This window comes from Lygodium microphyllum, chromosome 2 (genome assembly GCF_053477565.2).
Source record: "Lygodium microphyllum isolate KBCC chromosome 2, Lygodium_microphyllum_v1.1.10, whole genome shotgun sequence".
NCBI lineage: Eukaryota > Viridiplantae > Streptophyta > Polypodiopsida > Schizaeales > Lygodiaceae > Lygodium > Lygodium microphyllum.
Genome location: NC_141136.1, coordinates 64,804,692 through 64,820,485, shown reverse-complemented (window position 1 = coordinate 64,820,485; position 15,794 = coordinate 64,804,692). Strand labels below are relative to the sequence as shown.

At 49.9% G+C, this 15,794-nt stretch overlaps 1 protein-coding gene across 1 annotated transcript in view; it reads left to right on the top strand.

Moving 5' to 3' along the window:
* Positions 1-15,794, top strand: part of LOC148039824 (vesicle-associated membrane protein 721-like) — an 86,741-nt gene that overhangs the window by 29,824 nt on the left and 41,123 nt on the right. The window contains exons 4-5 of the mRNA XM_087694364.1: positions 6,611-6,752; positions 6,839-6,959. Of these exons, the coding sequence (XP_087550490.1) occupies positions 6,611-6,752; positions 6,839-6,959 (263 nt within the window). The remainder of the gene's footprint in view (positions 1-6,610; positions 6,753-6,838; positions 6,960-15,794) is intronic.

Below are 15,794 nucleotides of genomic sequence, written 5' to 3'. Positions count from 1 at the left end.
TCACATTGTAATCAACAATGTTGCATAAGTCCAACAAGTGTGCATTGCAAAGACAAAATATGCGCTAAACTTTAAAGTCTAAAGATCCAAGTTAGAAGAGCTCCAAGTTCCAAGTCAATACTCTAAAGTTCCAAGAGGCTAGCCGCTAAGTGCTCTCATTTATGGAAGATGGCTCCATTGTGCTTGAATGCTCATCTTGCTGAACACCATCCTGGTCATCATTATCACCATCACCATCACCATCACTATCACCATCACCATCACCATCACCATCGTCATCTTTTTTCCAACATATAAAAGAATCAGCCTTTGCAAGTGATATACGAGCTAGCAAGTGAAGATTGAAGCTCACATAAACTAGGTCATTCGTCTTCATTGTACCAAGACGATTTCTCTTCTTTGAGTGAATGTGATTGAATGAGCTTCATAGTTGCTCTAAACAAGAAGAGCTAATTTTTTTTTGCAAGTAAAATGTGGCTGATTGTATTACTTAAAAAAACTGATTACAACAGAGTGCTCATGCTTAACAGAATAAACTGGAGCTGATGCAAAGTCACCACTGCATCATGTATACAGGCCTCTCAAGGCGGTCTAGGGGGGATGGGGGCAAGAAGCCATGGGGGAGGGGTATATCGCCAAACGGGACTGCTTGTCTGTATCACGAAGAATAGGCCCTGGCCGCCCCAGGTACGCATGAAGTGATCACGGAGCTCCTAACGAGCCCTGGACTCACCCTGCACCTGATCCCATCAGCCGCAGAGGGAGTGAATGATGGAGATCCATAGCTCTGCTAAGGTCGCAAATGCTGGAAGTCTCTCACCGCCAAAGGCCACTTGGCATCGCACCTTCCTGATATGCCATCCAGTAAGACTCCCTATGATCTCCCATATTTCTGAGTGGTCTACTGTGGGCTCCAGTATCTATCGGATGGATAAAGCCTCCAGACCAACCACTGCGCATAACCCTGCCTTGATTATGAAAATCGTGTCCTGCATCCCAGCCTCATACAGAAGGTGATGGCCCTGGCTAACTGCCTGCCAACAGAAAACTCCCCATGAAATATACCCGAGGCTGGGGGCTATACGTCGAAGGATACGGCATGCTCCTCTCCACACCAGCTGCGCCTCCTCACAAGACCAAAGGCAGTGCTTTGGGGTTTCTAGAAACTACTGTGTGCAGCACTTACAACCTCCCTCCTGCATCTGGGCAAGCCAGCTTTCCACCGCCAAACCTCCATGTGCCACCGGCCATAAAAAATATGACACCCTCCTCGGCCTCCAGCTATCCCATAGGCGGCGCCAGAAGGTTCGTCGGAAGGGCTTCGTGATGCTGTGCTTCGCCCAGTGCCTGCTGCGTGATGGCGCCCAGTCCATATCCTCCTGCAATCAGTACATGTCTGCCAATCCTGGCAGTGTATTCTAGGAACCTGGGTGGCTTTTTAGCAACCGCAGAGGCCGGCCATAGCCACTCTCCTAAATCCCACTCCAGCTCATTAAGTGGTCTACCCTCCCAGATCCAAAGGCGCCACTCCTTGAGCTCCATCCAGAAAACATAGGGGTCCAGTCGCCAAGTTTTCCCCTGAAGACCCACCACCCGAATCCTCCTCCATGAAAGGGTGGCAATCTCCTCATTCTATTGCCCTCTATCAAGGGCCAGACGTCCCCTCTCCTGAACCGTAAAGAAGGTCCCCTGGGGGGTGCCACCCACTCTACCTGCCACCTGAAGAGGGATGCTTGCTGGAGAGAACCTGGCTGCCCATACCTCCCCGGCCTCTATCGGTTCTCATATCGAGGGGGCAAGCCACTCCGGAGGTATTGCTGCGTCTCTCTCTCTTCTCCTCAACTCCACTCCTCTCGTGCACCCTGATACCCGCTGTAGCACCTTCTCGTCTGCCATCCTGTACACGTCCCGCCATGTCCTGATGGAACAAGCCGGGCCGGCCTCCCACCCAGCCCACTGGATGTGGGGGCACTCACCTATTTGTGTCCCTTCCCTATCTTTGACCTGGAGGTTTCAGATCACCGACTGACGGTCTATTTTCTCTTGGCACCCCGAGGGGCTCTGGGTTAGGGCCTTACGGAGGCCCTTGCACACGCGGAGTAGGCTCCGCAGGAAAGGTGATCTGGGCTGAAGTGAAGATCCATCTCAGGAACGGCCTCCACTCCCTACCAAGCCTCGGTTTATAGTCCTGAAGGCCCTCCTGCAGTAAGACCTTCCACGTCTGCCCGCCTGGTGTGAGACCGCGGACAACTAGCTTGCCCAAGAGGGCCATACTCTGATATTTTGGGTCTATGATCCCAAGCCCTCCCTTTGATCGATGTCATATGATGGTCACCCACGCCACCTTGACCCTGGAGTCTCTAGAACCATCAGACCCCGACCAAAGGAAATTCCGCACCAGGCGGTGAAGCTGCCCTACGCATGATGAGGAGAAACACCAACATGAGGCGATGTACCAGGCCGTCGCTAGGAGGACTTGGTTAACTACCAGGGCTCGACCGGCTAGTGAGAGGCGAACCGTGCTCCAGTAGGTCGGTTTCCTCCTAATAGAATCTAGAACAGGAAGAAACTGCTGGCCAGGAGTGATATCAAGTCCCACCTGGAACCCTAGGTATCGAACGGTCTGCCCTCTGCTCACCCATCTAAATCCCAAGTGGACTCCCCACTCCATGCTGGAGTCCGCGTCTGTGAGAAAACCAACCGACTTTCGCCAATTGATTTTGGCACCCGCTGCAACACAGAACACATCAAGAGCCAGCCTCATTCTTTCCAGCATCACCTCATTGTCCTCTATGTAGAGTCCTGTGTCGTCTGCGTACTCTGAGTCTAACAATTCAGTCTTCTCTCTCACTGGAAGTCGAAGGCCGCGTAGTCCGCTCACACGTGACCTGAGGAAGTGAGACATCGCCTTTGCGAAGAGTAGGAACAAGTATGGGGCCACGGGACAGCCTTGTCGGACCGATCTCTCCAGCCGGACCTCCTCCCCTCGCCTTCCGCCTATGAGAACCCTGCTGATGGCTGATCTATACAGGCCGGAGGCCCCGCGAATCCAAGCGCGGGGAAATCCTAGCTTCACCATGGTACCCTCTAGGAAATCCAGTCCACCCTGTCATAGGCTTTCTCGAAGTCCAAGAGTAGTACTGCTAGTCTTTGCCCACTGTGCTGAGCCCACTTTGTCGCCTTAAAGAATGTAAATACATTGTCTAGGATGCTCCTATCCTGGACAAAGCCTGTATGTGTGTCATGAATGATATCTGGAAGCACATGGCATAATCGTCTACCAATCATCTTTGCTAGAGCCTTATAGGCAATTGACAATAAGGTGATCGGTCTCCATTGGGATAGCTCCAACCGGTCTCCCCCTTTGGGGAGAAGACTGATAAGGCCTGCCGAGAGCCTCCCTGGCATCTGTCCTGAGGTGAATATCTCCTGGAAAGCCCTCAGTAGTGGATCCTTCACCACCTCCCAGTAGGTAGTGAAGAAGGCTTAGAGACGCCATCCTCCCCGGGCATTTTTTTCCATCCTGTGTATGGAAAGCCTCCTCTAGTTCCTTCTTTGTGAAGGGGACTAGGAGGGCGTGTCTTGTCTCCTCTGTGACGAGGGACGGAATGTGATCCCATACCTGCTGTCTGCATTTGTGTCCTCTAATTGAAGCTGTCTCCTCTGCTAAAAGAGGCGCGTGTAATAGTCGGTGGCAATGTCCATCACCTCATCAGGGCTAGAACGGGTCCTCCCATACTGGTCCCTAAGGCTGCGTATCTGCTCTCCCGCGGTGCGGGGCTGGTGCACCTGGAAGAACTCCCTGCACATCGTGTCTCCCTTCCGCGCCCAAAGGGCTGCTGAAGTGCGGAAAGAAAACTCCGAGCGCCTGTCCTCTAGACCAGCAATAGCTGCACGCATGCGCACCTCCTGTGCGTGGAGGATGGGGTCCCCTGGTGCCTCCTGCAACAATCTCTGCGTAGCTGCTAGGTCCCGCCGGAGTGCTCTCTCCTCCTCCCAACATTGTTGCCTGGCCTGTAGGGCTGCCTCTTGGCAAATTTTGCTTGACTCGGCTAGGACCTCTGCACCCTCCTCTGCTATCCTGTCCCTCCAGACCCACTCTTTGGTCCAGATTTGCTCTATCTGTCTCGACACCTCCTCCCTCCTATAAATCGAGTCAGGGATCCGACAGGATCGTGTATCTAGGGTGGATGCTGGGGGATCAAGTGCCAGGAGAACCGGGCAGTGATCGGATAATGTGGTGCCTGCGAACTGCTCAATCTGGCCTCCACGAGAACCTCCCCACTCTCCCACATAAAACCTATCCAACCGCTCCAGCAAGGTTCCACCTAGCTGCCTGTAACCCTAGGAAAAGTCCAACGACCTCTCCCTCCTGTGGAAGGCAGGGCCTTTCCAGGCATCCCGTGCTCCGACTGCAAGCAAAAATACCTCCCATGCCTCCTGCTCCTCCCCAGCCATGCCCTCGTAGTTTCTTCCTCTGTCCTGCTGGTCCTCCAAAGCCTCCAGATTGTTGAAATCTCCTCCAACAATCCAGGAGTCCACCTCTGGGAGGCATTCTACAATCTCCACCCAAAACCTGCTGTGTGCCCTAACCTCGGGAGGGGCATAGACATTGAGGGCTCCAATACACGAGTCCCCAATATCCATTCTGATCCATAGAGCCCTTCCTGCCACTATCGTCCCGTGGTCTCGTACACAGGTGGTGAGACTCGGGCCAATAGAGGTGCATACACCTCCGCTCCTGCCGTGGGCAGCTATGGCTTTCTCCCAATAAGTATGTGAGCTGCCCGGAAGTACCTTCCCAACCCGCTGGGCCTGGGCGAGGGTGAGCTTGTGCTCCTGCAGTAGCAAGATGTCTATCCGTCCGGCGAGGGCAGGCTGCAGCTCCTGCCAGACAATCAGCTTCCTCGAGCCACGCGCCCCACTGTAGTGGAGACTGTTCACATTTCAGGATGCAAGATGTAGGCTCATGGGGAAACCTGTGACTGACCGAACAGGCATCTGTTCGGTGTGAAAGCTGTAGATGAGGAAGAGAGACTGCGAAGCATGCAGGTACGTTTTGCCGCCGGTCTGGATGGTGAGCTCCAGTCCCCCATGGGGAAAAAATAGAATGAAGACTTGCTAGTCACTTTGGACAGCAAGGGAGTTTGGATTGCGAAGGGGATTGGGAGAATCCCATTGTAAATCGACTTTTTCTTCATTAAAGCTAAAGAAATACCGAAAGGGGCGCCAATTTTGGGGCCAATCGGTTGTGCATTGTCCAAGATTAGTAGGTAAATTTGTATTTTCAGATTTGCATTTATTGTTTGCTGCTGTAGTTAAGTTGTAATCAGGGATTTACCACCCCTTCACGGAAGGAAGGTTGGTTACATCCTGATTACAAGCCTCCCCTTAATCCTCGCAACACCACTTCCTTAGGCAGAAAAAGGACTATGTCTGAGATGGTGAGTAAGTCATATGTCTACCCTCTTTTCATAATTGAGAGGCCCCACACCAAAGCAACCAAGGCAGCAATCAATGGGTGGACGTTGGCTGCCCAAGGGCCTACGAAGACTATAGAGGTGATGGATATCCACTTTCGGATAGGCTTATTTAATGGTGTTACATTTTTCTATTCTTGTTTTTTAGTGTCTATTAATGACAGCAAGAGGGGATATTGTAGTGTCCTCTGCAAATAGAATCAATGCAAGGTAAAGCTGGGGTGAAGAGGTATAGCCAAAGAAATAGCTAACATAAGTGTTTGCTAGAGTAGATTGCCATAATGATGATGGCTTGTGAATATGGTAGATCCAAGTCAGCCACTCCTTTGACAAGGTAAAAGGGACACATGCTTAAATAGTGCATGGAGTTTTCGTCCTTGAATGCATTTTCCCCCCATCCAAAGTGCTCTATTTCACAATAACACGTGGGGTTGTGAAATTTTAACTTATTTCATTGGAATGATTAAGTTGTGCACAAATGTGGTGCATGTGTGAATAAGACAAAATATGAGTTATGGTGACAGGTCAACCCAAGCTTGGGTAGTGTGGGGTATTGGTAGAAGTTTTGGTGGATATGTGCTAATGGGTATGTGATATCACATCTTGGCCAAAGACACTAAATATGCCCTTGGAAAAAAAGACTTATCAGTTAGAGAATTAAAACATATAATGCTTGGACTAAGATTGATGAAAGTTTGAAGACTTTCAACTTCATAGGTCTTAGTCATTTAAACTGAGTCATAAGGGAAATTTTAAAGGCTTCCAAGTTCATAGGGCTTAGTCATATAAAATATTTTCCTTGGATTACACCCTGCTGATTTCTAATGCCATACATTATGGTTCTCTAAATTATAGATACCAATGTGCATTGCAATGCTTAATCTTCAGTGTGTGTTCATTATTTGTAATAGTACCATTCATATGCTGATTTTGTACCCTCTAAAGCATCTATATTTTACTATGCTTCTTTATGATTGAGACACATAGGATGTAGTTTAGAGTTTTGGTATATCAGGTAATGGGCCTAAAAACAAATGCATCTGGATGAATCTGTAGCTGTGTTTTTCCTGCAGCACCTAAATCTTAATTGTGTTGTGAAATTCTTCTTTTCTTTCTTTTGTTTTCTGCAGCATTTATGGTGGTGGCAGAAGAAGCAGTTGGCAGGCAACTGCCTTTTGAGTTCTTAGAGCGTGCCAAAGAGGATTTTAGACGACGCTTTGCTGGTGGAAAGGCTGATACAGCTGTTGCTTATAGCCTGGACAGAGAGTTTGGGTGATCTATCAAACACGCTGCAACTGAGATCTTTATGCTTTTTCTAAGTACACATTATTTTTTATTGTGGAAGTGTGCAATTTCAGGCCAAAGCTGAAAGAACACATGCAATATTGTGTCGATCATCCTGAAGAAATGGACAGGATGGCCAAAGTCAAAGCACAAGTGTCAGAGGTGAAGGGTATCATGATGGAAAACATTGAAAAGGTGCATCTCAAAATCTTTCATAATAGACAGCTTTCTAGGCATGCATGCATATCTGTGGTTGCATGTACATGCATGTGTGATATGTCTATGTATCAACTTGCAAAAGTAAGATCGTGCTTGTGCACAGCTTTACATGCATGTGCGCATGGGAGGGAAGGAGGGGTACTTATTATGAGAGGATTAATCACAATTACTACCTTGGCCTTCTACTCTAGAGATACTTGACTGCTTAGTGCTTTTTACACAAGCATTGTGTAGTATATGCTGTCATCACATAGACCAAGGTTCTGAGGGTTCATCTTCATTTTTTCCACACTCTGATCCACATCGTGTCTAGAGCAGGCTGTCCACTACCTGCACTAGTGTGCACTCTTCCATGTACACACCAGATGTACTAGCTAATTATAGAGTCATAGTAAGTCCAGTGTCTCATTTGGAACTCGCATAATTTCTTCTATATTGATCTCCCTTTGTCTTTGTTTCTTGAGTAAGTGATTCCTCTTGAGCTTCCATTGTGCATGATTTTAGAGTGGTTTTGACATGGCATCCATGCCAGTCCACAGAGTGCTACTGGTTTGTTAATGATTAACCAGAGATATTTGTGAGGCATGAAGGTAAGGAATGTTGTTGTGTAGATAAGATAGGAGGAAGCATAGAAGATGACAAGACCAGAAGAAAATCATAGAAGTGATTGATGCGTTGATAGCATATGCAAGGCAATTTCAAAACACCAATGCAGAAGACAAAACCAGATGAAGTCAACAGTACCAGGCATTAATTTCAAAAGACCAATGCAGTAGGCAAAACTGGACGAAGTCAACAGTAGCAGGCATTACTGGCAGCTGGGCATAGCTTGGCACAGCAGATTGCACCACTAAAACAACAGCTTGTAGATAGGAAGGAACAAATTTGCCTATGAATTGTTGAGCTAAAACACGCTTTACAGCTGATTAGCATCTTCAAACAGCCCTAAAACACAATTAATGAAAAACACAAATTTGGTGCGCAGTTTGAGAGAGTTTCAGTGGTCCCCCAAAACCCTAATTTTTGGGACACCCTTCAACATCTCTAAATAGACAGGCTGTCCACCATTTAGCCCCATCCTTTTGTGCAGGTTTCTCACTCTACCGTGCAGATTTCAGCCATCAGCCACCCATCTACTGTCCAGCCACAGCCCTAGGCAGCTTGTTTTCAGCCATTGCTATGCTGTTTGGAGACCTCTGTTTGTTGCATCATCATAGCACCCAATCAGCCTGCATTTTCAGCATTTAGTGCCAGGTGATAGGAAGCTCCCATCTCTCCCACTAGGTGATTGCTGTAGTACCTGCGTTTTTGTTGTTTAGCAGGCCATCTACATCAGCAAATACCTCTGCTGTTGTTGCCTCATAGTCCTTTGTCTCAGGTGACTAGTTTTCAATCGTCTCTGGGGGTACACTCATCCTTTTACGAGATTTCAGCCTTCGACTATCGTGTTTTGGTGGCCAGCTTGCTACCCTTCATTATTCAATACTCTCTTATATCTAATTGGTGGTTACAACACTCGGGATTTGTCTTTGGTGGACATCACCTTTGACATTCCATTGCTTTGCTTGTGGGCATTCTGTATATTCTTACATGCATTTATAGTATTCATTCACTTCAAAGTTTCTTCTCTTTGTGTTTGAGTTTTACGTTTTGTATTTAGGGTTTGAGTTTTGCTTATCACTGGTCTGAGTCTTTGTGTTTTAGTCTTTATCGTACATCCTGTGTTTCCTTTGTGCAAACCCTAGCATATCTTCACATGTATTAGAGGCAGCGCTCTTCTAAAGAGTATTCTGCGGTGATTGTGGAGGCCAATCTTTGTATAAGACTCACACATGACTCGATTTTCACTCATAATATCGCAGGCACCTTCTTCTATGGATCCTATGATGCTCTACGAGGCATCTCCATCATTGGAGGTTCTGAGAAGGCATTATGGTCTCAAGGAGGAGGTAGACATACCTTCACCTTTATCATCTTCTTCTCCTACTTTCAATTATCTTTTAGATGAGGAGTTTGAGGAGTACTTGCACATCATGTATAGTTAGGTTTACACACCTCCAAAGAGTGCCACTACTTTGTTTGGACTGATTGGTGAGACTGGCCACCTCTCTGATCTTGGAGGGACCATGACATTCGGTGCGTTTGGTGATTCATCTCCTTCATCTCAACCACACCCTATGTTAGGTTCATATAACCCTTTTGAGTCGTATAAGCTAAAACCCTCTCCTATTTCTTATTTTGGTGTGCAGATCCGGATAGTTTTTAGTATGTTAACTTTAATAGAGGAGGCTCTCAAAGAAGATATCCTTTATCAAGTATATCTCTACCGTCTGTTTCATTTGAGTAAGTAAATCACACTTCTCAACTCCCTTTCATTCCACTACTATCTTCTCCATATTCTAATCTACTTACATCTTCATTTCAAAACCTAGGTTTACATTCCACTTTCGCTCAAAGCACACTAGGGGTTGGATCTTCCGTTTCCACTCCTAGCACTTTGTCATTTCCCATCCCACCATCTCCCTACCTTTCATTAACTTCACCTCTTGGTGCGTTGTTAGGGGTGATGCTACCCTTTAACATTGTATCTTCCACATACCACCACTTTTCCAGATTCTTATACTCTGGGACAGTTGTGATAGGCATCCCTCTCACTATCCGCCGCGGATACTCGCAACCCCCCCACATGACCTTTTAGACGTAGGGATATCCATCCTTTGCTTATGGATTGTTGTCGCACATCCCTTGAGTCACTTCTATGCAGGGATTTTCATCTTGTGCTCCATGTGTCTCTATCCTTCCACCCTATGCTTCTTAGGTGGTTACCAAGCCCATACCTAGTCCTTCCATACCTACATTTAGATCCACTGTACACACTTCTCGTATGCATAGTGGGTACTCTGGGATTGCTTTCCAGGTATACTCCACTGGCCCATCCTGCCCCCCCTATTCACCCTATCTCCATTACACACCTTTTCCATCTTTTACCACTACCACTTTTGTTGTAACGGCCAAGATTGCCTTCATGGATAAGACACGTTTTAATGGGTTGAATTTCACCACTTCGTTGAACTTCGTGCAACAAGTGCTTGAATCTCAGGGTCTTTGGGACCTTATCGTTGGTATTGAGTTTGTGCCGGTCGGCAGATCCTCAATTATTGAACCTAATCACATCCGTTAATGGAGAGCCCCCAATGCTACGACCAATGTTGAGTAATACATGGATTGCTCCTTGAGTTCCACTATTAGTTACATCATTTTTTCCTCGCATTTTAGTGTTGGAGTCATCTCATCGAGTGCTATGTAGTACGAGATTGCACTTTTTTTTCCTAAAAAATGTGGCTGATTATATTTCTAAAAAAAAAAATGATTACAACGGAGTACTCATGCTCAACAAACCGAGTTGGAGCTGATGAAAGTCACAGATACATCATATATACAAGCCTCTCAAGGCGGTCTGGGGGGATAGGGGCAAGAAGCCATGGAGGGGGGGTGTATCGCCATCTGGGGCTGCTTGCCTGCATCACGAAGAACAGGTCCTAACTGCCCCAAGTGCGCATGAAATGACATCAAAGCTCTTGACGAGCCCTGGACTCGCCCTACACTTGATCCCATCGGCCTCGAAGGGAGCGGATGATGGAGGTCCAGAGCTCTGCTAAGGTCGTCTGTACTGAAAGTCTCTCTCCCTCGAAAGCCATCTGACACCATGCCTTCCAGATATGCCAACCGGTAAGACTCCTTATGATTTCCCATACCTCAGAGCGATCTGCTTTGGGCTCCACTACCTGGCGGATGGGTAGAGCCTCTAAACCCACCACTGCGCATGACCCTGCCTCGATAATGAATATCGTATCCTACATCCCGGCCTTATATAGAAGGTGACGGCCCTAGCTGACCGTCTGCCAACAGAAAGCTCCCGAAGAGATACATCCAAGGCTGGGTGCTATGCGGCGAAGGATGTGGCATACTCCTCTCCACACGAGCTGTGCCGCCTCACACGACCAAAGGCAGTGCTTTGGGGTTTCCATAGACTGCTGTGTGCAGCGCTTACAAACTCCCTCCTGCATCTCGGCAAGCCAACTTTCCACCACCAAGCCTCCATGTGCCACCAGCCATAAAAAATACGATACCCTCCTCGGCGTCCAGCTGTCCCATAGGCGGCGCAAGAAGGTCCGTCGGAATGGCTCTGTGATGCTGTGCTCCGCCAAGTGCCTGCTACGTGATGACGCCCAATCCATATCCTCCTGCATCAGTGTCTGTCAATCCTGGCGGTGTACTCCAGGAACCTCGCTGGCTTCTTGGCGACCACAGTGGCCAGCCAAAGCCACTCTTCTGGATCCCACTCCAGCTCATCAAGTGGCCTTCCTTTCCAGATCTAGAGATGCCACTCCTTGAGCTCCTGCCAAAAGACCAAAGGGTCCAGATGCCATGTCTTCCCCTGAAGGCCAACCACCCGGATCCTCTTCCATGAAAGGCTAGCTATCCCCTCGTCCTGCTGCCCTCTGTCAAGAGCCAGATGGCCCCCCTCCTGCACTGTGAAAAAGGTCCCAGGTGGAGCGTCACCCACTCTTCCTACCACCTGTAAGGGAATGCTTGCTGGTGAAAACCTAGTGGCCCATACCTCCCCGGGCTCTATCTGCTCTCGTGTCGGGGGAGCAAGCCACTCCTGAGGTATTGCTGCGTCTATCTCCCTTCTCCTCAGCTCCACTCTTGGCTGGCAGCCTGATACTTGTTGCAGCACCTCCTCGTCCGCCATCTTGTACACCTCCCGCCATGTCCTGATGGTACAAGCCGGGTCAGCCTCCCAACTAGCTCACTGGATATGGGGGCACTCGCCAATCTGTGCCCCTTCCCGGTCCCTGACCTGGGGGTTCCAAATCACCGGCTGACGGTCTATCTCCTCCTGGCAGCCTGGGGGGCTCTGGATTAGGGCCTTACGGAGGCTCTGCCACAGATGGAGCAAGTTGCGTAGGAAGGGTGATCTGGGGGGGGGAATGATTTGGGCTGACGTGAAGATCCATCTCAGGGATGGCCTCCACTCACCGCCAAGCCTCGGTCTACAGTTCCGAAGACCCTCCTACAATAGGACCTTCGAGGTTTGCCCTCCCGGTGTGAGGCTGCATATAGCTAGCTTGCCGAGGAGGGCCATACTCTGATACTTTGAGTCTATGATCCCAAGCCCTCCCTCTGACCAATGTCGTATGATGGTCGCCCACACTACCTTGGCTTTGGGATCCCTAGAGCCGTCTGACCCAGACTAGAGGAAATTCTGCACTAGGCGGCGAAGTTGCATTACGTAGGAGGAGAAGTACCAACATGAGGCGATGTACCAGGTCGTCGCTAGAAGGACCTGGTTAACCTTCAGGGCTTGGCCAGCTAGTGAGAGGCGAGCCGTGCTCTAGGTCAGCTTCCTCCGAATAGAATCAAGGACTGGAAGAAACTGCTGAGCAGGAATGATGTCGAGTCCCACTTGAAACCCTAGGTACCAGACGGTCTGTCCTTTGCTCACCCATCTAAATCCCAAGTGGACGCCCCACTCCGTGCTAGAGTCCGGGTCTATGAGGAAACCAACTGGCTTTCGCCAGTTGATTTTTACTCCCGCTGCAGAACAGAACACCTCAAGAGCCAACCTCACTCTCTCTAGCATCAACTCATCGTCCTCTATGTAGAGTGCTGTATCATTTGCATACTCTGAGTCTAACAACTCGGTTTCCTCTCTTACTGGAAGTCGGAGGCCACGTAATCTGCTCACATGTGACTTGAGGAAGTGAGACATCACCTCTACAAAGAGAAGGAACAAGTACGGGGCCAGAGGCAACCCTGTCGGACCGATCTCTCCAGCCGAAACTCCTCCCCTCTCCTCCCTCCTATGAGAACCTTGCTCTTGGCCGATCTGTTAAGTGCGAAGACCCCGTGAATCCAAGCCTGGGGGGAACCCAACCTCACCATGGTGTCCTCTAGGAAATCCCAGTCCACCCTGTCATAGGCTTTCTCGAAATCCAAGAGTAGTACGACCAATCTCTGTAGTACGACCAATCTCTGCCCATTGTGTTGGGCCCACTCTGTAGCCTCAAAGAAGGTGAATACATTGTCTAGGATGCTCCTATCTTGGACAAAGCCTGTTTGTGTGTCATGGATGATGTCTGGAAGCAAGGGGTATAGTCACCTACCAATCATCTTTGCCAGCGCCTTATAGGCCACTGACAACAAGGTGATCGGTCTCCACTGGGAAAGCTCCAACCAGTCTCCCCCTTTGGGGAGAAGACTAATAAGGCCTGCTGAAAGACTCCCTGGCATCTGTCCTGAAGTGAAAATCTCTTGAAAGGCCATCAGTAGGGGATCCTTCACCACTTCCCAGAAGGTAGTGAAGAAAGCCTTAGAGATGCCATCCTCTCTCAGGCATTTCTGCCCGTCCTATGTATGGAATGCCTCCTCTAGTTCCTTCTCTGTGAAGGGGGCTAGGAGGGAGCGTCCCATCTCCTCTGTGACGACGAACGGGATGTTATCCCAGACCTGCTCTCTACATCGTTGTCCTCTAGCTGAGGCTGTCTCCTGCTGGAAGAGGCGACTATAGTAGTCGGTGGCAATCTCCATTACCTCGTTTGGGCTAGAACGGGTCCTCCCATACTGATCTCGGAGGCAGCGTATTTGCTCTTGTGAGGTGCGAGGCTCGTGCACTTGGAAAAACTCCTTGCACATCATGTCCCCCCTTCGCGCCTAGAAAGCTGCTGAGGTGCGGAAAGAGAACTCTGAGCACCTGTCCTCTAGGCTAGCAATGGCTGCTCGCGCATGCACCTCCTGTGCGTGGAGAGTGGGATCCCCTGGTGTCTCATGTAATAATCTTTGCGTGGCTGCAAGGTCCCGCCGGAGTGCTCTCTCCCTTCTCCCGGGTTTGCTACCTGGCCTGTATGGCTGCCTCTTGGCAGATTCTGCTCGACTCAGCTAGGACCTCTACAACCTCCTCTGCGATCTGGCCCCTCTTGCCCCACTCTTTGGTCCAAATCTGCTCTATCTGTCTTGTCACCTCCTTCCTCCTATAGATCGAGTCAGGGATCCAACAAGATCGTGTAGCTAGGGGAGATGCTAGGGGATCTAGTGTCAGGAGAATTGGGCAATGATCGGACAATGTGGTGTCTACCAACTGCCCAATCTGGCCTCCTCGAGAGCCTCCCCACTCTCCCACATAAAACCTGTCCAACCGCTCCAGCAGGACTCCACCTAGCCGCCTTTATTCCCAAGAGAAGTCCAGCGACCTCTCCCTCCTGTGGAAGCCAGGGTCTCTCCAGGCATCGCGTGCTCCTACTACCAGTAGAAAGACCTCCCATGTCTCTTGCTCCTCCTCGACCATGCCCTGGTAGTTTCTTCCTCTGCCCTGCTGGTCCTCCAAAGCCTCCAGGTTGTTGAAGTCTCCTCCAACAATCTAGGAGTCCACCTCTAGGAGTCCTTCTACGATCTCCACCCAGAACTTGTTGCGTGCCCTAACCTCTGTAGGGGCATAGATATCAAGGACTCCAAGGCACGAGTCCCCAATATCCAATCTGATCCATAGCACCCTCTCTGCCACTATCGTCCCGTGGTCTCGTACACAAGTGGTGAGACTCGGACCAATAGAGGTGCATATGCCTCCACTCTTGCCTTGGGCACCTATGGCGTGCTCCCAGTAAGTGTGCGAGCTGCCTGGGAGTATGTTCCCTACCCTCTAGACCTGGGTGGGGGTGAGCTCGTGCTCCTGTAGAAGTAAGATGTTGATCCGTCCGGCAAGGGCAGGCTGCAACTCCTGCTGAACAATCAATTTTTCTGGAACCATGTGCCCCACTGTAGTGGAGGTTGTTCACACTCTAGGATGCAAGGTGTAAGCTCATGGGGAAACTTGTGACTGATCGAACAGGCATCTGTTCTATGTGGAGGCTGTTGATGAAGAGGAGGAGCTATGAGGCATGCATGTATGCTTTGCCGCCGGTCTGGACGGCGAACTCCAATCTCCCATGGTGGCCCTCGGCCGGACCATAGGGGTGATAGAAGTTGCAGGTGGTACTATCAATGCATCTATTAGCCATGCTGAGAGTCGAGACTCTGTGCATTGGTAGAAACGGGCCACCTGTGCCAGGGGCCACTCGATCACATCCCTCGGAGCTCTCCATTGTGGAGGGGCTCGAAAGATAATGCTTAGGTGAGGGACCTCGGCACCAGCCCACTAGTTAATATCCATCATGTAACTAGGCCACTGTTGTGCAGACAATGCTAGTCCTTCTTTTCCCATCCACTGGCAGGTGTGGTCCACCACCTGACTCTTCAACTCTTCCTCTATCTATGTCGTTGTCCACTCCCCTGAGTGAGAGGGCTGAAGAAAAAGGGCGTAGTTTGGTCCATCTGGTGGTGCTAGTAGATGGACCTTGCCCCTCCTTGACTTATGAATCACGAAGATCCCCACCTCTAGAGGTAGTGGGAACTCTCCGCGCTCTGCAACCCTCAAGTAGGACCATGGACCACTGCGGAAGAACTCTTGTGGCAGCAGATGTTCCTGTCTTGGGAAAGTGTGATGAGTGGCAGGGGTGGATAAGCTGGTGGCTGTATGGGAGGGGGAGGAATGCTGGTGCGAAGAGGATGTAGGTGTGTGTGGCTCATTACCTCCTGTGGGATGAGGGGGGGGGGGGTGGGTTTGGGGGGGATTGCCTGAACCAAGTGCGGATCAGGGGGGATGCTCGGTATCGGGGGTGGTGGGGAGGAGGATGATGGAGGGATGGTGGGATGGACGGAGGTACATGGCAGGTATGGGGGGGCCCTGGTGGAGGGAGGTGGGTGTGGGGGGAC